Below are 23154 nucleotides of genomic sequence, written 5' to 3' on the forward strand. Positions count from 1 at the left end.
AATCCAGGAAGCCTGAGCAAAATCCTGGTGAGGACTTTTAATCGCGGCACCTGGAATTGACAGCACTAATTTTTGTGTATAATAATAAAAATGCCCATGACTTTGGACTAGGGCGGTGTGAGGGTTTGGCGGATGCTTTATGGGGGAGACGCGGAAAGGCATCACTAAATGGGAGAGCTCTTAAGTGATTTAGGAAGCCTGAACGTGGATCTTGTGTTTAAAAAATGTCTTTTATAGAATTATTTGTTCAATTAATTGGTTCAACGCAGACAGATTTCTTCATAACTTATAATTAGTAGGCTTGAAAGTTACCGGATCGAGGCAGACAGTTCCCGGAATGCATCCTTCAAAATGAACGAGTTCCCGGATCCTGTTCTGGCAGGATCCTCAAATTAAGCCCTGACTGTCCTTTTTACACGTTTGTAATGTAAACATTGGCTGTATGTGAGGTCAGGGATGCTCGGTAGGTTTTTCTGTCACCATACTTTCTTGCTATCGGTGGAGAAAGTTTGCGTATGTGATCACGTGACTGACCGGCTTCATTTGATTGGCCACACATACTCCGATGACGAGACGTTGGTCAGTCTTCTCACTGAAAAGACGAATTATTTACAAAATGAAAGTAACGGTAGCGCACGGTGCAAATCTGATTGTAACGGAGTAAAAGTCGCGTTTTTCTCACCACATATTTACTCAAGTAAAAGTAGAAGTCTTTCATATTAAAACTACTCCTACAAGTACATTTTTGTCCAAAAAGCTACTTGAGGAAATGTAACGGAGTAAATGTAACAAAGTAAATGTAACACGTTCCTACCCACCTCTGCATAGCTGAAACCTCCGCCAAAAGGAATGCGGGAAAAGAGTAAAAACAAAACCTCTGTGAAAAGGAAGCACGAAGGAAACTCAAACAGAAAGCAAACTAAAAGATTGCAGACTACTCAATAAACGAACGAATAAACAGAAGATGCCAGGGGAAGTAGCTGGCTCTCTGACCGGTATGATGAGCAAACGAAAAACCCTTCCCAAAATAACAAACGAAAGCAGACAGAGAAATTACAGTTATTCAAAATGAAAAAAAAAGAAAGGTAAAACAGAATAAGGTAAGTGCAACAATGTAACATAAGGTATCGACAAGAGGCTGACTGAATGTGCGCAGTGTTGGCAACAAAAAACTCAGCAATGAGACTCTGCAGCCATCCTCCTGAAATAGGAAGGACAGCTACAGGTCATCATTTCTGATTGCGCGTTCTTAAGTGAGCACTGGCTCATGAGCCTCCTCCTGTGGTGACCCTGACACTTCCGTTCCGTTTGATGTCGCATTGGCATTTCTTCTGATTTCCTGGTTCGAGCATGCTTTCAGCTTAGTCCTAGTTTCCCTGTTATCCCTGTGATAAGGTTCAGGGTTTATAGACAGGATTATAAATTTGTACAGCCATCAGTGTTCCGTAGCCCAGAGCTGGGAGAACAGATTCACAACACACGGGTGTCAGGAAAGAGTTCCAAAGCTTAATAATAATAATAATAATAATAATAATAATAATATTACATGTAGTTAAATACAGAATAAATAAGATGTGTCTTAACACAATTGGGTAAGAATAATAAAACACATGCATGATTGGTGTTCTCCTTATCAGGAGAATAGGGACAGTAGACTGGATCTAGGGGAAGTGAAAAATACAGGGAGATAAGTTGAGAGAGACAGACAGATGAGCAGACACACAGATAAGGGAGTGAACTAAATGCCATAGTGTTCTGGCTGAGTAAATCACAAATTCCTTAAATCCTGTATTTAAGTTACCAGTTTTGACAATCAATCAATCAAAATTTATTTATATAGCGCTTTTTACAACAATTGTCATAAAGCAGCTTTCAGGGTTCATACACTTTTTTGACAATTAATTTCCATGACTTTTCCATGACTTTTCCATGACTTTCAGGCAAATTTCAATGACTATACATTCTCTAAACATATGTGTAGACATGAAAAATAAGAAAAATCCAGGCCAAAATTCCACAGTATATCATAAATTAATGAAAAGCCACGTGGTTTAATTGAAAAAATAAACATTTACCGTATTTTCAATATCAATATACGTCGCACCTACAAAGATTTTTTAATGGAAAATGTTGTAGCTATAAGCCGTATCCGGGCTTAAAGTGAGTCCCCGCGTACCGATGGGTCTGGTTAACGACGGACTGGAGTTACGACCGACTTTTCGTAATTTTGCGCGGTGCGCGAAGGTGCAGTGGCAGCACAGTGGAGTGTAGTGGAGTGGTGTATAGTGTATGATAAGCTGAAGCAGCGCAGCCTCCACCGTAGCCCATCTCGACAACGCGATCGCTCTTTCTCGCGTTGTACGCACGCAGTTTTTTTCTATACTGTATTTATGATTAAAGCGTATCTAAATCTAGGGTCACGCTTAATGACGAAAACTGCTTTACGACAGACTTTTCAGTCTCTAACCCCATCGTTATCCGATTGGTTAACCACACAGTGCACATTTTGCACGCGTCCTTGTCTTTCTCAAACCACAGCTTGTATTTGTCCAACTGAAGCAGCCATTGTTGAATCGGCATTTACCAGCATTACGCAGATTTACATGTCAAAGTACAATCTACAGCTCCGTTTGGAGTCCGTCGCTAACGCAGCGAACTAACGTGTGAAGTTACGTTAACGGTCCGCACAATGAAAAAAAGGCTATATATATATTTCTTCTGGTTATCAGAACGACAAACATTTATTGTGTCAAGCAAATTTCCATGACTTTTCCAAAACATTTGAGTATTTTTATTTTTTCCAAAACTTATCCAGGCCTGGAAATTGCTATTTTCAAATTCCATAACTTTTCCAGGTTTTTCATGACCGTACGAACCCTGAGCTTTACAAGTGTCTGAGTCTAAGCCCCCAGTGAGCAAGCCAAGGGCGACAGTGCCAAGGAAAAATTCCCTAAGGGCATGAGGAAGAAACTTTGAGAGGAACTAAGACTCAGGGGGGGAACCCATCCTCCTCTGGCCATTCAGAGGTGCTCTTCTGCATGCCTTAGTTGTAACGACTGGATATTTGAGTTATTGTTGCCGGAGCCAATCCCAGCATCATCAGGTGCAGGCAGGAACACCATGGCCAGGTTGCCAGTCCACCACATGTCTTGGCCATGTCTACATGCCTGAATGCAATGAGTGGCTGCCATTTGTATGAATGGAAAATTTTGGATTGCCATGGTAAAAAATAAAATGCTTAACAAAAAAAAATGCTTGACAACTGTTGTCTGCTGTCAGCATACACAGCTCTATTGAAAAGAAAAGGATGGACTGCCAGGGGATTAAGGATCAACCATATATCCTTCTGATTGGTCTTTTCTTTCAACCGTGGCATAGCCTGTTTTGGCAGGTACAACAAATAACTCAACTATTCACATATTGTGTATACTGTTGTTTGTCCAAACATGTCCTATGTACAAAATGATAAGATAATGTACTTTTTAAATTGTAAATTGAATATTCACTCATAATCCTCCATTATACTTGATATCCAAAGATCAGTTATCAAAATTGAGACACTGAGTAAAGAGAGTGTATCAAAGGAGACATTCCAGTACAGACAAACATTAATAGTCCTGATAAGAGGAGACAATCCAGTACAGTACACTCCAGTGTTTCTCACACACCACATTCCATGATGTGATCATTATGGTTGTGGCATTTTTCTGAATGCTCAGCTTAAAAAGGCACACACAACAGCTCGGATCGGTTTCTACCTCAAGTCACTTTATTAGATTCTTTATCCTTTTATTAGGGAAGTGGTCTCGCTGAATATCTTCTGTTGTAGAATCTCTCATATGACAGTTTGGCTTTTGCGTCATTCTAAAGCGCTCATCGTGGACTTCAGAAGGAACGTTGACCCACATCCATCCATCCACATAAAAGGGACAACTGTGGAGCATGTAAACAGCTTCAAGTACCTAGATGTCCACATCTCCGAGGATTTCACCAGGATGACCGGCTGCTCCAAGCTGGTAAAGAAGGCTCACCAGCACCACTTCTTTCTGAGGACTCTGAGGAAGAACCACCTGCCCTCAGACATCCTGGTGAACCTTTATCGCTGAACCATTGAGAGCATCTTGACCAACTGCATCACATTATGGTACGGGTGCTGCTCTGCCTCAGACCGGAAGGCACTGCAGATGATGGTGAAAGCTGCCCTGCGCATCACTGGAACACCACTTCCTGCCATAGAGAACATCTACAGAAATCGTTGTCTAAAAAGAGCTGGGAAAATCACCAAGGATCCCAGTGACCCAGCATACAGACTCTTCACTCTCCTGCCCTCTGGGATGCGCTACAGGAGCCTCCGGACTAAGACCACCAGGTACCAGAACAGCTTAATTCCCATAGCTGTCAGACTCCTGAACAGTAAACATAGCTGTCAGACTCCTGTGCAATGACAATACAGTTTAATTCTATTCTATTCTATTATTTCTCACCATATCAATGTCTGGCCAAGCAGGTCTCAGGTTTTCTTTGAAGGTTGGCAGCTTAGCTCTCTTGATATCTCATTCAGCCATGCCATTAGATTGGGGAAAATAAGGACTGGATGTGGCATACTGACAATCAAACGCAGCAGCTAACTTTCTGAACTGTTCTGGAGAAAACTGTGGTCTGTTGTCTGTCCAAACTTCTTCAGGTATCCGGAAATGGCTGAAGGTGCTTTTCAGTTTTGGAATCACTGTTTGTCTTTGGGAGGTCGAAAACTTCCAGCCATCTTGAAAAATAATCAATTATGACCAGGTAGTTCTTCCCATTATACTCAGAGATCAGCTGCGAGAGACCTGAATCACTTCTTCTTCTCTTTGAGGTGGCGAGATCAGAGTCAGTAGGGGGCTCATTGTAGCTGCTTTATGTACCTGCTTAATTTATTTATTACTTTTTTTTGTAATAAAAAGAGTGAGGAGACTTTCTTATTTCATTTTGTAAGTGTAAAAGTACAATGTGCAATGACAATAAAGCATTCATTTATGAAGCTTTATGAGAGAAAGCTACACTGTTCTCACACCAGCAGGTGTAGTTTATTTCCAGTAATTCCGCTTGTTGTGTATGACTGCATTTGTACCGGTCTGTCTGCATTCCTGTCTACATAACACAGCATTACCTGTGACCAACTCTGTTCTTGTTGTCCTATCAATATCTGTAAAAGATAAACTGGAATCTGAGTCTCCTCCTCCAACAGAGTCATATGAGAAACTAAACGGGACAAACAGATTCAAATCAGAGTGAGAGAGACTGAGCAGGATCATCATTTTATGAGAGACACATTAATCTATTTCAGAGGAACATAGTGAGTATGTCAGTCTGTACTGTAGATACAGAATCATCAGAATTTAGACAGAAAATCCAATAGATGGTGTTAATGAAAGACATCACAAATAGATCTCTTTAGTCTTTCTACTATACTTTCACTTCCTGTCTTGTTTACCAGATCAGTTAACCTCAATTGTTATTATAGTTCATTCATGTTGTGTTGCTTTGTGTTGAAGATAAACAAAGTTTGTATGGTCATTATGGTTATCTGCTGTGGACTGTTTGATGATCATAACACTTATCTGCTGTAGACTGTATGGTGATTGTGACACTTAGGTGAATTTTTATCATTAACTGTTATGTAGCAAAATCATTTGTCTTTGGTTCAGGTTGATTTGTGCAATTTGACTGATCCACTATTCATTTCCAGTCTGTAGATGAACGAGAGGGTGATTCTCAGACTTCACAGATTTTAGCAGAAAAATGCTACATTTCACAGCATATAAGAAACACTTATTCTCACCAGTTAGCCTACAGTGCTAACATAGCTTAAATTCATGGGCTGGTAAGCACTCAAGATCACAAGATTTAGACTTAATTCTTCCTCGCCAACATGAAAATATCTGCTTGTGTTTTGGCACATGCAGTTCTCTCTGTATCATAGAATTCACTGGAAATGTATTTATTTAAATCCACACAAGATGTCAAATGGTGAACTCATGTTGTCACGTCTAGCCATGCCACCCACATGTCAATCATGTCTGATTCCTCTTTGCATGTGCTTGAGTTTATCTGTAACCACGCCCCTTATTATTGTTGTCACCTGTTTCTAGGTTAGTCCCCTTGTTATCGCTGCAGTTAAGCCCTGTGTGTTTGGTGTTTTGTTGGTGATCTTTTGCATAATATTGATTATATATGAATATGTATGTTCAATGTGCAGGTCAAAACTGTATGTTTCTATATTAATGAAATCCACAGTAAGATACAGTTGTGATCAAATTTATTCAACCCCCAATGCTGCGAAGGGTTTTATGGAATTCAGTGCACATTTGTAATTGTGTTCATAATGAAATCTTACAAGGACTTGTTAAAGAACTAAATGCAACTAAGATAGCATCAATTTTTTTTGTCATAAAGTATTAAATGGCCTTTTTGTGATTTCTTCATTGACACAATTATTCAACCCCTTTACGACTACCACTCCTAAGAACAGAGGTTCATTCCAGTGTTTTCCATCAGGTATTGAAAACATCTGTGGATGTCAACGAGCAGCAATCAAGCATGATAAGCACCAATTAGGCAGATTTAAAAGGACTGTGATACTCAGCTCCTTCTAGACATCTACTGGTGTGTTTCCAAGCATGGTGAAGGCAAGAGAATGGTCCCAGAAGACAAGAGAAGAGGTTATTGCTCTTCACAAGAATGGCAATGGATATAAAAAGATTGCGAAGTTGTTAAATATTCCAAGAGACACTATCGGAAGTATCATTCGCAAGTTCAAGTTAAAGGGCACAGTGGAAACGTTACCTGGTCGTGGCAGAAAGAAGATCCTGACCGCGACTGCTGTGCGCTACCTGAAGCGTAATGTGGAGAAAAATCCCCGCGTGACTGCTAAGGAACTGAAAAAAGACCTGTCAGATGTGGGCACTGAAGTTTCAGCTCAGACAATAAGGCGCGCACTGCATAACGAAGACCTCCATGCCAGAACGCCCAGACGCACCCCCTTGCTGACTCCAAAGAACAAGAAAAGTCGACTGCAGTATGCCAAAAGTCATGTGGACAAGCCACAAAGGTTTTGGAACAGTGTACTGTGGTCAGATGAAACTAAATTAGAACTGTTTGGGACAATGGACCAGCGCTATGTTTGGAGAAGGAAGAACCAGGCTTATGAACAAAAGAACACCTTGCCTACTGTGAAGCATGGCGGGGGGTCAATTATGCTTTGGGGCTGTTTTGCTTCTAATGGTACAGGAAAGCTTCAACGTGTGCAGGGTACCATGAATTCCCTTCAGTACCAGGAGATCTTGGAGGAAAATGTGATGGAGTCAGTCACAAACCTGCGGCTTGGGAGACGTTGGACCTTCCAACAGGACAATGATCCGAAGCACACATCCAAGTCCACTAGAGCATGGTTGAACATGAAAGGCTGGAACATTCTAGAGTGGCCATCGCAATCACCAGACTTAAATCCAATTGAGAACCTCTGGTGGGACCTAAAGAAGGCAGTTGCAGTGCGCAAGCCTAAGAATGTGACTGAACTGGAGGCTTTTGCCCATGAAGAATGGGCTAAGATACCCATAGGTCGCTGCAAGACACTTGTGTCAAGCTATGCTTCACGCTTGAAAGCTGTCATAACTGGAAAAGGATGTTGTACTAAGTACTAAAAAATAATGTCACTAGGGGGTTGAATAAAACTGATAATGATGTGAGCACAGTAAAGACATTTGTGGTTATTCCATCATAAATATTATGTTATGTTTGTCTAATTTATAAGTGCCTCTTTGATATAATTGTAAATAAGATGACTGAAATGATCAAAATCAATGTCAAACTGGCCAAAACACTTTATTTCAGTGGGGGTTGAATAAATTTGATCACAACTGTATTCTTATTTGTCTTGTCACCGTAGCAACAGAAAAAAAGCAATTCTGCCCTGTCCAGTTGAGGCACAAATTTGAATCCAATTCTTTCTGTATTTCACTGAAAACCAGATATCTCATTGGCTGTGAAAGGGGTTTTCAAGGCTGTGGATTTGTTAGGGCCTGAAATTTGAACAATAAAGCATGTAACCTTATATAATTATAGCAATCGCCTAGTATCGATGATAAGACTACCTACCACTGTTGATGACAATTAATGATAAATAATGACTAGTTTATTTGGTGGGGTGGTGGGGGTGTTGAGTAGGTGGTGCGGGGGGGCAACTACGCTGAACAAGTTTCAGGGGGTCCAGCTTGCAAAAGGTTGAGATCCCCTGATATAGGCTATTGTGTTAGACTATGTAGTGAAAATGAGGTCACTCAGATACTGTTGGGTTAGACCAGGGGTGTCCAAAATCATAGTTCATAAAAACTGGAACAAAGTCGTGAGCAAACATTGATATTTATTAAAAAAAACTTCTTCCAGATATAACAATGAACCTTTTTTTATGGACCCAAATAAGTTTTGCTTAAAAATGCAATGTGGAACAAGCAAAGCTTAATACTAAGCAATATACAGGTATAACTTATGTCATGGTTAGCCCCTTCCCCAGCTGTCAGTTATGTATGTTTTGTTTGTGTAGCCATGTGCATTAATAGCCCCTCATTTTTTAACCCAGCCCCCTTGTTAGCATTTGCAGGTGTTGCTTGTTTAGTCCAGTCTATTTATTTCTTAAGTTTGGTCTTGTCTTTTGCTGTTCATGTTTGTTTTACAGCCCTGTTATCTGCATGTGGTTTCTATTTCATTGCTTAGTCTGCTTCTTATTGGATTGTGTGTAATTCTTTATCAAATTTGACCCTTGCCTGATGCTGTAGGCATTACAACTTCATATTGCACACATGCAAAACTGAAATTCCAATTTAAAAACACATCAATGGAATTAATTTCTTAAATAGAATTTGTACTGTATTTACAGCCTTCTGTATTAAATTTTAACAGTAACTTTTTTCCACAAGCTAATAATAAATGTAAAAAATAACAATAAACCAATTAACTAATAAAATATATTAAATTAAAAATATATCAATGAACGTGAAACCATTCAAGCCCATGCCTGGGAGTAGCAAGAAAAAGTGCACAAAGAACATTTTAAAAAGTTAATTATAGCTCAATTTGCTACGGATCTACTATCTAAGGATCTACTCTGATGTGTCGAAGTCTACCTGGCATCTCTTCTTGGATGCTAGTTACTCAATATATGGGCTCAGGCTCTGAGCTGAGGAAATCCTCAGGATCAAGTGAAGGTGTTCATCAGTCAGATATCTCCTGTGAGTTGCTTTGATTATCTTCATAGAGGAAAATATGTCAGGACTGGCTCCAGGGTGGTTATTCTTGCCGTACTGCACCTGTAATCAGTGGTGATGAGCCACAGCTGTCTCCTTTCCTACTTTAGGGAGAGAGCTCTGGCATCTCACGGCAGAATCGTTTGGTTTCTATGCCCTACGTTTTGTCAGAAAGTTCTTTTCTCAGTCTCAAGCTTCATCCTCGGTGTGTGTCACCACTCTTCCTCTCTTTGAACCTTTGCTCATTCAAACTCTACTCCTGTGCCACTCCCTGGCCTCTCTCAAGTTTTCTGCCGTTGTTATTTCTCAGTACAGTTTGATTTTGATTTGAGTTTTAATTTTGCTTGTTTTTGGTTTTACGTTCTCAAGTTTTCCGCATTCTTTGAGTTCACATTTAGTATTTTCTCCTGCGTGTTTTTTTACGGTCAAGTTCTGGTTTGATGTTGGGGGAAGTTGCCACACCAGGGATTAACTCTCCCCCTGAATCTGAGGACAAATTCAAGAAGCCCTGATGCTTCAATGTAGGCTCTCCTCAGCCGTCTGAGGAGGAACCTGAGGAGTCCTGGCGATCTGAAGCAGGATTCCATGCGCCTTACTCCAGTGCACCCTACTCCCGTACCCAATCAGAGTATTCAGTATAAGGAGGCATAGAAAGGAGTGAGTCTCCAGTGTTTTATCAAGGATGGGACTCCAAATACTCCATGGAGGAGGCAGACAGGGGCATGGAGAGATCAACCTCTGCCCCCACCTCAGACATGGAGGTGGAAGAAGAGGGCGCTGCAGCTCGGCATTCAGCACAGAGACATGCTTGCTCCGCAAAAGGTAAGGTGTGCCCCTCAAAGATGAGGAGACGCTTTACCAAGGCTGGATGATGAGTGTCCCTCTCAGAAAAGAAGGGAGGAATGTAGCCAATCCTTAGGGTGCTCAAGGCTCCTACCATCCAGCTGAGGAACGTACACTCCACCGCTAATCACCAGAGGTCGGATGGTCCAAGTCCAGACCACCAGTAGGGTAAGCCTCGCCCCATGAGCAAGGGAGCAAAGACCCAAATGCCAGGCACAGAGGCGAATGCACACCCTCTTGCACCAAGGAGTAGGCATACAAGTACCCGGTGCAGCAGAGAAAGCACACCTATCAGCTGCCTCTGTACCAGGAATGTGCCCCTTGGTCATGTTTCCCCCATCCACATGGTTTCCTTACATGTCGGTGTTCACGGGCCTGCTGCCCTCGTTAAGCGCGGGGGCCCCAGTGTGGTGTTCAGGAATCCCCTTCATTACCGTGTCTGTCCCAATGTGTGTGTGTGTGTGTGTGTGTGTGTGTGTGTGTATGTGTGTGTCAATCCCTGTCTGTCACAGTACAGCCCTGGACTCCTCCCTTGGGTGTGTTATTGGGTGCATGTGTGTTTGTTTATGTAAGTCCTTGAGTGTGTGCGTTGAGTTGTGAATGTCTAGACATTTGTCTGTAAGTTGTCTCACCTGTTCCTTGTTCCTTGCCTTGGGCCTGTTATGTGTCATCATTTCTGTAATAAAGTCTGTGTCCTGTGCATGTTCATTGTCAGTTGTTTACATAACGAATGCTATTCGAACACTGCTTCTGTCTTGGCATCCTGCCTGCACATAGGCTACCATTATATATTCTTCCAAACTTCCATCAGCATGTGGACTGTGCAACCAGAGGTATGAGAACACTAGATCTGGCTTATACCAACCTGAAAAATGCTTTCAAAGGAGCCCCCCGCCCCCACCTTGGCTCCTCAGACCATTCTTCTGTTATGCTAATTCCTGCGTATAAGCCCCTGCTGATCAGAGAGAAACCTACAGTGAGGCAGGTGAGTGTGTGTCCTGAGGGGGCTATGGAGGCATTGCAGGACTGTTTTGAACACACTGAGTGGGATGTGTTCAAGGAAGCTGCCACTTACAGTGAACATGTCAACTTGGATGAGTTTGCCATGACTGTGTCGGCCTACATAAACAAATGCATGGAAGACGTCAGCACCACAAAGACCATCACCACCCATGCCAACCAAAAACCACAGATGACCAATGAAGTACGTAGAATGCTGAAAGCTAGGAACTCAGCCTTTAAGTCCGGTGATGAAGAGGCACTGAGCAAGAGCCAGCCTAAACCGGGCTATCAAATTTGCAAAGTGTGCACACGGGAAAAAAAATCCAGGACCTCTTCCAAAACTCCAATGACACCAAAGGAACGTGGCACGGCATACGAACCATCACTAATTATAAGGTGGCCCCCTCGGTGAGTGATGACGACGTGGACTTCTTAAATGGTCTAAATAATTTCTTTGGAAGATTCGAGGGACTAAACAACACCCCTGCAGTAAGAGCTGTTTCCCATCAAGATAAAGAGATGCTCTTCCTTGATTGTGATGAGGTATGCAGGACTCCGAGGAAAGTACACACACGGAAGGCCCCTGGCCCTGATAACATACCGGGTCTGGTGCTCAGGGAATGTGCAGACCAGCTGGCATATGTTCTAGCTGACATTTTCAACACCTCACTGGAGTTAGCCAAAGTCCCAGCATGTTTCAAGTCTGCTGTTATCATTCCTGTGCCAAAAAAACCCCAGATCTCATCTCTAAACGACTACCGGCCTGTTGCACTGACTCCAATCATGATGAAGTGCTTTGAGAGGTTGGTCAAGAAGCACATCACCTCCAGTCTACCCACCACTTTTGACCCCTTCCAGTTTGCCTACAGGCCAAACCACTCCACAGAGGACGCCATCTCCTCTGCTCTTCACCTGAGCCTCGAACATCTGGAGGAGAAGAAAACACATGTGCGGATGCTGTTTCTAGACTTCAGTTCGGCGTTTAACACCACAATTCCGCAACATCTGGTGAACAAACTGGAATCCCTGGGATTCAGCACTCCCCTGAGGAACTGGCTGCTAGACTTCCTCACTGAATGACAGCAGTCAGTAAGGGTTGGTCAGAAACATGTGCGGTGTCATCACCCTCAGCACAGGATCCCCTCAAGGATGAGTACTGAGCCCCCTACTGTTCACCTTGTTGACGCACGACTGTGTCCCCAGTTCTAACACTAATCACATTGTGAAGTTTGCGGACGAGACTACAGTGGTGGGCCTCATCAAGGATGATGATGACCTGGCCTACAGAGAGGAAGTCAAGCGGTTAGTGGGTTGGTGCAGGGCCAACAATTTGATCCTGAACGTGGACAAAACCAAGGAGATCATCATGGACTTCAGGAAGAACCAGCCCAGCCACGCTCCACTCAGCATCAACTCCAAGGCTGTGGAAGTGGTCAGCAGCGTGAAGTTCCTGGGGGTTCACATAACCGACAACATCACCTGGTCTGCCAACACCACGTCTCTAGTTAAGAGGGCACAGCAGCGTCTGCACTTCCTGCACAGACTGAGGAGGGTCCACCTGTCCCCACCCAGCCTGTTCTCACTGCTGGCTTCAGGAAAAAGATTCAGGAGTATTCGGTGCAGGACCACCAGGTTTTGCAACAGTTTTTTCCCCCAAGCCATCAGACTGCTGAACACAACACCCTGGACGAGGGCAGGAAATGGCTGAACTACATGCCTTCTGTGCACTACTGCCGGACTACCCGAAAGCACTGTCACTTTACCATATTTATTGGTGCTGCTATCCTGTTTAATCTATTTTATCTGTAGATTTGTATATACATATAGATTTAAGCAGATGTACATATACATATCCATTCCACATACATATATTTAAATTATCCCGGCTGCAACCCTACATTCAGTATCCCAGCTGTACATTCTACATCTTTGTTGGACACTCTCACCACATATTTTGGTAAATCCTGGAATGCCATCTGTTATATTCTTGCAATCTTCTCTCAATCCTGGTTACTGGAAATCTATTGATACATTTCATTTCATCTAATTTATTTTTCTTATATATCCAAAACTCTGTTGTACACTGTGAGAGCATACACCCGTGTACAATGAATGACAATAAAGAATGTCTAATATGCACTCATTGCATGTAAATGCAGTTGTATTATTTCAAATCCAACATGCGGGAGTACAGAGCCTAAACTACTAAAACTGTGTAATTATAAATTTACTTACAGCTGGCCCTGAACTAAATGTTAAAACAGGACTTGAGAGGATCTGCTGCAATTAAATACTGTGGGGGACATGACCATTCTGTGTAACATCAGATTGTAAGGAGAGGGACCAAAAGCACTCAGGAGAAACTCTCAGGAGTATTATATGAGCTGCAGTGTATTCATGAATAATGAACTTCCTAATCATGTGAAAGTTTTCTTGTGAAGTATATATTGATCCAGCAGTCCGTGTTTCTCATGTTTAGTTCCCTTCTCATATTGTAATTGAAAATGTGCCCTGCATAATGTATCTACTGTACATGTGTATGTTTACAGGTTTATAGCTGTAACCTGTAGAAGACATGACCTCCAGAATGAGTGGGGAACAACACACACAGAAAGGAGAGAGGTGAGAATAACACACACACACACACAGAAAGGAGAGAGGTGAGAGAACAGTGGGACTGTGTGTAAAACATGAATGCTGTTTTGTGTGTCAATGTGGAGCCAGTGTCCCATGTCAGGATGGAAACATCAGTGAAGAAAACTGGTGAACATGCATCATCAAGTACACTAATCTGAAACATTGAGATGTGATTGTGTTTTAGTCTGATTCACGGTAAGAGGTCATACTCACCAGAACCCAGCTGTGTGTCCATGACGAATGACCAGTCAGTGGGACATCAAGAACACTTCAGAGAGGGAGACAGTTCTACTGAGTTCAGGTAAGGTTGATGTAGGGACTTTGATTATCTATATCTATGTACGATGTAGGGTATGTGAGAGTTATGTGACTATTGAAAACAAGAAAAAGTAACATTCTCATTCTAAGCTTTACAAAAGAGGAAGAAGTAAGGAGAAGAGGTATACATGAGTTTAAGAGACAACAAAGAGATGGAAACAGAAGAGTTAAAAATGAGAGTAAGAGAGAAAATACAGAGGTGGACACAGTAGAGACAAATGGATGATAAATACTTAGATGTGCAGTTTATTGAAGTACTTGACGTAGCATAAGGCTTGCATGAACACAAAACATATGAGACTCCTACTTAGTTGGACTCTGACAAAGACGAGCACGGGACACTGTGTAAACGCACATAAAGTGAACTACACGAGACCCAAGTGCTGACGAGACGAGCAACAGGTGAGGCGGATGAACATACTCTCATACAACCGCACCTACGGAAATACACATATGGACATAGCTAGACATAGACTACATGAACACACGCCCAATGGGAGGGGTCCAGGGCTGTACCTTGACATACATAAAAGGGGCATATTATACAAAAGTACAAAAAAAGTATTTTTTTGTTTAGTTTTTTTTTTTTTATTAGTGTGAACCAATCAATTAAAAATAATGGATATATACACACAAGCCAATTGTCCCGATAGGCCCCCCCCCCCCCCCCCCCCCCCCCCCTTACTGGTCGCCCTCGTCCACAGCGGCAGTTGTCCTGTTTTTGTTGCATTGTGTTCATCCCTCAGGTGGGCAGGGCCCTTCACCTGATAGTTGTGTGTCTGTTCATAAATGTCTTGTCTTTGTATCAGTTGACTGCTGGATATTGTATCCTTAATTTGGATCATGTCACGGGTCTTTAGTTGATGCATGTTATTATTAAATCCTCCTTTCCCCCCCCCGAGACATGACGTGATCGCTTCCTTTTTCATTCGCACTCCCTGCCCATCACACCAGTACAGATGTGGTCTCCAATATTTGTGATTTTAAGTACTACGTTGCAGGGGTGGAAAGTAACTAATTACATTTACTCACATTACTGTAATTGAGTACTTTTTGATTGATTGATTGATTGATTTATTTATTTATATAGCGCTTTACAACAACCAACTAAGGTGACCAAAGCACTTTACAATAAAATGAAATTACATTAATATACAGTAAAAACATCAGGAATGCATACATCGGAAGTATTGTCAGAATACTTCTCAAAATCAGTCCACTACATGGTATTAAAAGCCTGTTCAAACAGAAAAGTCTTAAGCTTAGATTTAAAAGGTTTCAGATCAGAAATTAACCGAAGATCTAAGGGAAGATTATTCCAAAGTCGGGGTGCAGCTACAGAGAAAGCCCGATCACCCCAACGCTTAGATCTAGTTCTCGGAACGTCTAATAAAAGACGATTCGATGACCTCAAGGATCTCTCGTGTGCGGGAAAACTTAAGAGATCAGTTAAGTACAATGGTGCCAATCCGTTCAATGCTTTAAAAACAAACATCAAGATTTTAAAATTAATTCTATATTGAACAGGAAGCCAGTGCAAATTAAACAAAACAGGTGTAATATGTTCGCGTCTGGAGGTGTTAGTTAAGAGACGAGCAGCTGCGTTCTGGACGAGCTGAAGTTGTCTCAGAGAAGATTGACGAACACCAGTATATAGGCCGTTACAATAGTCAAGTCTGGAGCTAATGAAAGCATGGATTGCCTTCTCTAAATCAGTATGATCTACAAAAGATTTGACTTTGGCCAGCAGACGCAAATGATAAAAACTGGATTTAACTACAGTTTTATGAGTAATTTGTCATTTTCTGAGTAGTTTTTGAAATATGTAATTTTTACTTTTACTTGAGTACATTTTGACCCAAGTAGTTTTACTTCACTACATTTGAACACCCTCACATTACTGAGTAAAAAAATATTGATGGTGAAAAATTAAATGCGGGCAGAAATTTTAACTTCTGAGTCCCAGAACTGAAGGCCAATTGCGTGGCCTTGCCTTGCGCGCGCCCTTTCCATTGTCTCATAATCAGGTCGTAATCTGGTGCACTTTTTTTCCAAAAGGATGAGATTGTTCTATCTTTAAATCTTCTATCTATCAAGTTCTGTGGACATTTTAGTGTGAAATGTGGAATCCTGTGGGCACTGTATTTTGAATAGTTGGATCCTGTGAGCATTTTAAATAGTGGAATTCTGTGCACATTTTGTTTTATTTTGAGATGTGGGATCCTGTGGTTATTTTATATTTTATTTTGAGTTGTGGCAACCTGTGGACATTTTATTGTGAATAGTGGGATCCGGTGGGCACTGTATTTGAATAGTTGGATCCTGTGAGCACTTACTTTTAAATTGTGGGATCCTATGAGCATTTTTTTATTTTTGATGTGGGATCCTGTGGGCATTTTATTGTGAGTAGTGGAATCCTGTTGCATTTTAGTTTGATTGTGATCTTGTGGGCACTTAATTTTGTGTGAATTTTGCTTTTTGAATAATTTGTAATTTAAATTTCTTTATTCTTATCATTGTGTTGTCCGTTGGACAATAGGACTGAAAATAGTTTGCACTTTATGGTACAGGTTGTGACTGTCCTGTGACTGTGCTGTGAGGAAGTATGTTCCTGAACCCAACTGATCTTTTTGCAAGTGTGGATGTGCACTTAAATACGCTTTGAAATCGATTAAAACAACTTGTGCTGAATTTGGTTCATGAATCAATGGTTCATAATATGTATTAAATAACTGAAAGTAACTAAGTAACTTTTACTCCAATTACATTTTAAATGAAGTAATTTTGTACTTTTACTTGAGTAAATTTTGAGATGGGTAATTTTACTTTTACTCTGAGTAGATTTTAGGCAAAGTAATGAAACTTTTACTCAATTACAATTTTTCAGTACTCTTTCCACCTCTGCTACGTTGTGAGTAAAAACTAATGTGAATGAATAATTTTCAAACATTACATGTGTATACTAGGGTTGCAACGGTATGAGATTTTCACGGTATGATACCCGTCTCAGAAAATACAGCGGTATCACGGTTATCACGGTATCACAGATTGTTACATATATTAATAAAAGATACACTGACCCTTAAAGAAATGACAAAAAAGGGTTTTTTTGTTCAATGAACTATTTATTGTAAAAACCTAACTAAATTTTTGTATACAAAGTTTCTCCTTTAAAAAAATACTGAAAAAAATTATATATATTTATATAAAATAATTTATATAAATACTGCAAAATTAGAGAAACCTAAATCATGGATTTCAGTAGGCCTACAATTTTTTAAGTTTAAATTATTTAACATCTGATAAACTGAGCCTGGGTCAGTGTCTGATCAACAACTGTTGTAAACGTCCATTTTACTGCCAAGTTGGAATATAACCAGATATTGCAGAAAGAGAGGATTTATTTCTGACACGATCCTCACAATAGAGATTTCTATTTTAAGGCTTTCACACCGAGTCTGGTTTTAACATATGAAAAACAGGCACGTCAGAATTTGAAAATGAACGCATGTAAATTAATGGCGTCTTTCACATCCAGTGAAAGCAAGGACCTTAAAAAGCTAGAATTATACTTTCACTAGTGACCGTAGCGCGCGACTCAGCACACCTCGCGCGAACCTCCGCGAATGGCGGAAGCGTTCATACTTGCCGCTACTTCGTTTCACAACAAATATCTATCTGACTGAACAGTTCTCTTGTATTACGTTGTAATTCCAGGACAAAACATGAAAGAACGTGAAGACGTTAAGATTGGGCGTTTTGAAAATAAACAACCATTAAATAATGTGATAAAAAAGTGAATTATTTCCGCTGAACCGGAGCGGAGCTGCGCATGCGCGCGCGGGTGAGTTTCTCCGCTGGCTTGCCTTTTACCGGTAATAAGCAAACGCACACGGTATGATAACCATGCATTTTAATACCGTGGTATACCGTGAAACCGGTTACCGCTGCAACCCTAGTGTATACACAAGACAATACATATATGGTCTCGAGTATATTTGGTTTTAGCATCTTTTCCCTAATGGTGTGTGTTAGTCTGATACACAGAGAAAGATCGGACTCACCTGAACCCAGCTGTGTGTCCATGAAGAGTGAACTGTCAATGAACCCTCCACTTGCTCTCAGAGAGGAAGAGTGCTGTAGTGATGAGAGGTAAGCACGGTCTCCTGGTTTAGGGCAGTGTGTCCCACTCCCACTTCATCCCGCACTTTGAGTGAAGAACACTAGATTAGGGGATTAAATCAGTTCATTTAGCACAAACTGTGACAAACACTGGGGATTACAAGTATGGATATGACACATATTTCCAGGTAAAATCATTGTTGTTTGCCCACAGTGTACAAAAGGAGAAAATAGGTCTCATCAACAGAAACCATGTGAGCTCCATATTCAAGGTGTGTGTGCATGTGTATGAGTGAGTAAGCGTGTGTGCACACGTATGTGGACAGTAACAATGCAGATAATTAGCAGATAATCATATAATCATATATAAGATAATGCAGATAATCATATAATCATCTCTCTGTAACAATGTGGTGTTTTTATGATTCTCTGTTGATGTTTATTCCTAACCAGGAGTTGGAGCACAAAGTCATCTCTCTGGTGAAGAAGGAGCTGAAGAAGTTTAAGAATCTACTCACTCCAGATTACCCAGCATGCCCTGGGGCAGAGGTGGAGGATGAGCAGGATCAGAGCAGTGTCAGAGAGGGGGCGCTAAAGATCACACTGCACGTCCTGAGGAACATGAAACACACAGGCCTCGCTAACACACTACAGACCAGTAAGAGCTCTGGGTCATGAATCAGACAGACCTCACTAACACACTACAGACCAGTAAGAGCTCTGGGTCATGAACCAGACAGACATCATTAACACACTACAGACCAGTAAGAGCTCTGGGTCATGAACCAGACAGACCTCACTAACACATTACAGACCAGTAAGAACTCTGGGTCATGGTTCTTTGATAGCAGTATCACTCTAAATAAGTTTTGTTCTCTGTGCAAAGTGTTTTTATTTCATTTTTTTAAGAATATTGACATTTACATCAGAGTTAATAAGTTAAATATTTGTTAAGTTCTTTATTAGAGTTGGTCTCTGAATATCAAAAAAAGCTGAAACACAAACTGATGGAAAAATATAAAAGCATTAATGAAGGAATCTCAGATCATGGAAACTCAACCCTTCTGAATGAGATCTACACAGAGCTCTACATCACAGAGGGAGGGAGTGGAGACGTCAATAATGAACATGAGGTGAGACAGATTGAGACAGCATCCAGGAGACCAGCAACACAGGAGACACCCATCAAATGTAATGACCTCTTCAAAGACAAACACATCAGAAGAGTGCTGACTAAAGGAGTTGCTGGAATTGGCAAAACAGTCTCTGTGCAGAAGTTCATTCTGGACTGGGCTGAAGGAATATCCAATCAGGATGCTGTCTTCATACTTCCACTTCCTTTTAGGGAGCTGAATTTGATGAAGAAGAAAAGGTTCAGTCTGATGGATCTGCTTCATCACTTTTTCCCAGAAACAAAACAATTACAGACAGTAGACTGTGATGCATACAAAGTCATTTTCATCTTTGATGGTCTGGATGAATGTCGACTTCCTTTAAATTTCCAGAACAATGAGAGTTTGTGGGATGTAACAGAGTCGACCTCAGTGGATGTTCTGCTGACAAACCTCATCAAGGGGAATCTGCTTCCCTCTGCTCTCCTCTGGATAACATCTCGACCAGCAGCAGCAAATCAGATCCCCCCTGAGTGTATTGACCAGGTAACAGAGGTACGAGGGTTTAGTGGCCCTCAGAAAGAGGAGTACTTCAGGAAGAGAATCAGTGATCAGATCCTGGCCAATAGAATCATCTCACACATGAAGTCATCAAGAAGCCTCTACATCATGTGCCACATTCCAGTCTTCTGTTGGATTGTAGCCACTGTTCTAGAGACAATGTTGGGTGAAGCAGAGAGTGTTGAGATCCCCAAGACTCTGACTCAGATGTTCACATGCTTCCTGACCTTTCAGATAAAACACAAGGACAGAAAGTACCATGGCAAAACTGACACTCACCCTCACCAGACTAGAAAGAGTGTTCTGGCACTGGGAAAACTGGCTTTCCAACAGCTAGAAAAGGGCAACCTGATCTTCTATGAGGAAGACCTGAGAGAGTGTGGCATTGATGTCAAAGAAGTGTCAGTGTACTCAGGAGTATGTACCCAAATCTTCAGAAAGGAGCCTGTGCTGCACCTGGGGAAGGTGTTCAGCTTTGTGCATCTGAGTGTTCAGGAGTTTCTGGCTGCTTTATATGCATTTCTTATCTTCATCTCCAAGAACACAAATGTGCTGGAAAAGCAAACCACTTCAATGACCTTCCTACATGACCTCAAAAGATCAACAATGCCTGACTTCCTAATGAATGCAGTGGACAAGGCCTTACAGAGTGAGAATGGACACCTGGACCTTTTCCTCCGCTTCCTTCTGGGTCTCTCAGTAGAGTCCAATCAGACTCTCTTACGAGGTCTACTGACACAGACAGGAAGCAGGTTTCACAGCAAAGAGGAAACCGTCAACTACATCAAAGAGATGATCAAACAGAATCTCTCTCCAGAGAAATCCATCAATTTGTTCCGCTGTCTGAATGAACTGAATGATGATTCTCTAGTGCAGGAAGTTCAAACATACCTGAAGAGAGGAGGTGACCATCGACTCCATCGAGCCAGACTCTCTCCTGCTCAGTGGTCAGCTCTGGTGTTTGTGTTGCTGAACTCAGAAGAGGAGCTGGATGAGTTTGATTTGAGGAAATTTGACCCATCAGAGGAATGTCTACTGAAACTGCTGCCAGTGGTCACAGCATCCAGAAAAGCTGTGTGAGTATTTTCATTCAGAAACTCATTGCTACACATTACACATTACTGGGGGGGGGGGGGGGGGGGTATAGTATGTCTATGTGCATTGTTAACTCATAAGCTCATTTGTTAATTTGTGTTTCCTGTTGCATATTTTCTTTTTTTTTTTACATTTTTAAGTAATGACTAAACAGTTCCATTAAAATGCAATGAATTGAATGGATGAATAAAGAAAGAAAAATGTGTTGTAAATATAGCGAGATGATTGTGGGCTACACTCTTGACTCCTGTAATTATGTTTGTGTAAAACAACACAGGATTTGTGTGATAGAGATTGTGTCTGAATGTGTACAAATGTATACATGTTCATGTGCTAGAGCAAGCGTGTGAGTGTAAGCTGTAAGTATGTGGAATTATATCTGCAGGCTGGAATACTGCAGTATTACAGAAAAAGGCTGTGCTGCTCTGTGTTCAGCTCTGAGGTCAAACCCCTCATCACATCTGAGAGAGCTGAATCTAAGCCTTAATAAACCAGGAGACTCAGGAGTGATGCAGCTCTCTGCTCTACTGGAGGATCCACACTGTACACTGGAGAAACTACAGTGAGTTACCTAGTGTCTGTTTACACCCCCCCACCACACAAACACACACACACACACACACACACACACACACACACACACACACACACACACACACACACACGTAGATCGCTCGTATTCCATTATCATGGTCATCCTAGAAGATACTAAAATCAGTTACTGATTCAGTCTCTTTATGTACATACACACACAAAGTCAGTATTTGTCTCACACAAACATTTTTTGTTAATCAGAAAGAAATTATTAATATCTCTATAGCTGTAAAAACACACTGACTGTTTCTATCACAGACATCACTCCTTTCAATGTCATCACTCTTTCTTTCTATTCTCTTTGACACTCACAAATATAATTGCTATTACCCATTTTCGTTCTCACTCACAAACATTAATATTAGTCAGATACACACAGACACACATCCCTTTCTCTCTTGATCCCTCCCTCACTCTCTTGGACACACAGACTAACTGTCTCACAAATTCACACTTCATTTTATGTCTTGCACACTCAGACAATTAACAATAATGAACAATTATCACTATTAGGGGTAACCTGCAATAGTCGCTGATTCGACTATAGTCGACTCAGAGATGGGGACTCGAGTTTGGGACTCGGACTCGAGTCGCACTTAAGTCGCATACACAGTGACTTCAGACTCGACTTAGACTTGCATTCAAAAGACTTGCAACTCGACTTGGACTTGTGATTTGAGACTCGTGAACAATCTTTTATTATTTAATGTTCTTTTGTGTTTCATTTGACAACCTTTTCTCCGCCTGTCTAAATGCTTTTCACTTCCCGCTGACGTAAAACTTTGCGGCGAGCGTACCCTCGCGCCGGTCGCGACGCGTCAAGTATAAAGGCTGGATTATACTTTCGCGAGTGACTGTAGTGCGCGTCTCCGCACACCTCGCGCGAACGGTTTATACTTGGCACGTCAAACCTAGCTTTTCTGTTCCACCATTCATAAGTTTTGGGTACAAGCTAGGGTTGCCACCTAGGTCTGACAAAAAACAAGGACACTGTCATACTGACACAGGCGTAATTTGTTGACGGGGGGTTGCGAACTTTTTATGTCAGAATCATCATTATTGTAAAATTTGAATTCTGTTTTTAATTTTTGTTTTATAATCACTAATTTGGTTGCTATTTTCTTTATATGCAGACCTTTCATATATATAGTTTAAAAATGTGATTGTTAGAAAGATTTAATTTTTTAATTTCACAGTCCTCCTTTATCTTTTAGAAAAAAATATAGCAGATGTTCTACTGAAAGAAGAGAATATTGTATCCAGAAAAATGTCAGTTTTGTAAGAAAAATACAGATACAAAATTTATCTAGAAAACATTTGTGTGCACGCACACTTTTTTAAATTGTATTTCTTCATTTATCAGTTTAAACTATTATACATCAGAAGTGTCATAACACACCATTACAACTATAAAGTTATTTGCAACAGTGTCACAAATATTTGAGACTTGACTTGGACTTGAGACCAAAGACTTGAGACTTGCAAAAAATGACTTGTGAGCATCTCTGAGTCGACCAGACATGCAAAAGTGGGTCTGGACTGACCGACGTCCTTCTGACGTCGCATGTTTGCTGGGTAGGAGCTAGCTA

At 41.2% G+C, this 23154-nt stretch overlaps 1 protein-coding gene across 3 annotated transcripts in view; it reads left to right on the plus strand.

The window, feature by feature from the left end:
- Nucleotides 1-23154, plus strand: part of LOC143481735 (NACHT, LRR and PYD domains-containing protein 3-like) — a 104429-nt gene that overhangs the window by 62682 nt on the left and 18593 nt on the right. The window contains exons 1-8 of one of the 3 annotated variants that reach the window (XM_076979848.1): nucleotides 5255-5335; nucleotides 13676-13748; nucleotides 13948-14064; nucleotides 18117-18233; nucleotides 18418-18457; nucleotides 18657-18861; nucleotides 19170-20952; nucleotides 21357-21533. In XM_076979848.1, coding sequence (XP_076835963.1) covers nucleotides 13702-13748; nucleotides 13948-14064; nucleotides 18117-18233; nucleotides 18418-18457; nucleotides 18657-18861; nucleotides 19170-20952; nucleotides 21357-21533 — 2486 coding nt within the window. In that variant the 5' untranslated portion in view covers nucleotides 5255-5335; nucleotides 13676-13701. Of the gene's footprint in view, nucleotides 1-5254; nucleotides 5336-13675; nucleotides 13749-13947; nucleotides 14065-18116; nucleotides 18234-18417; nucleotides 18476-18656; nucleotides 18862-19169; nucleotides 20953-21356; nucleotides 21534-23154 lie in introns of those variants that run through there. The other 2 variants (XM_076979846.1, XM_076979847.1) reach the window with 2 other exon arrangements.

This window comes from Brachyhypopomus gauderio, chromosome 18, assembly GCF_052324685.1.
Source record: "Brachyhypopomus gauderio isolate BG-103 chromosome 18, BGAUD_0.2, whole genome shotgun sequence".
Taxonomy (NCBI): Eukaryota; Metazoa; Chordata; class Actinopteri; order Gymnotiformes; family Hypopomidae; genus Brachyhypopomus; species Brachyhypopomus gauderio.